This window comes from Myotis brandtii, unplaced genomic scaffold, assembly GCF_000412655.1.
Source record: "Myotis brandtii unplaced genomic scaffold, ASM41265v1 scaffold303, whole genome shotgun sequence".
Classification (NCBI taxonomy): domain Eukaryota; kingdom Metazoa; phylum Chordata; class Mammalia; order Chiroptera; family Vespertilionidae; genus Myotis; species Myotis brandtii.
In genome coordinates this window covers 2,616,831-2,617,093 of record NW_005361573.1, presented here as the reverse complement: position 1 = coordinate 2,617,093, position 263 = coordinate 2,616,831, and the positions used below count along the sequence as shown (strand labels likewise).

The window sequence follows — 263 nt, the reverse complement described above, 5'->3', positions numbered from 1 at the left end:
TCGAGCCCCAGATCAACAGCAGGAACGCTGGCCAGGGCGAGAGGAACTTTAACGAGGCCGGACTAAGCATGAACACCCACTTTAAGGCTCCGGCTTTCCACGCGGGGGGACCTCCTGGCCCCGTGGACCCTGCCATGAGCGCGCTGGGCGAGCCCCCGATCCTGGGCATGAACATGGAGCCGTATGGCTTCCACGCGCGCGGCCACTCGGAGTTGCACGCGGGGGGGCTGCAGGCGCAGCCGGTGCACGGATTCTTTGGAGGC

The 263-nt window shown here is 66.5% G+C and overlaps 1 protein-coding gene across 1 annotated transcript in view; it reads left to right on the top strand.

The window, feature by feature from the left end:
• MN1 (meningioma (disrupted in balanced translocation) 1) overlaps positions 1 to 263 on the top strand; it is a 57,204-nt gene that overhangs the window by 7,791 nt on the left and 49,150 nt on the right. The window contains exon 3 of the mRNA XM_005869807.1: positions 6 to 261. Within this exon, the coding sequence (XP_005869869.1) occupies positions 6 to 261 (256 nt within the window). The remainder of the gene's footprint in view (positions 1 to 5; positions 262 to 263) is intronic.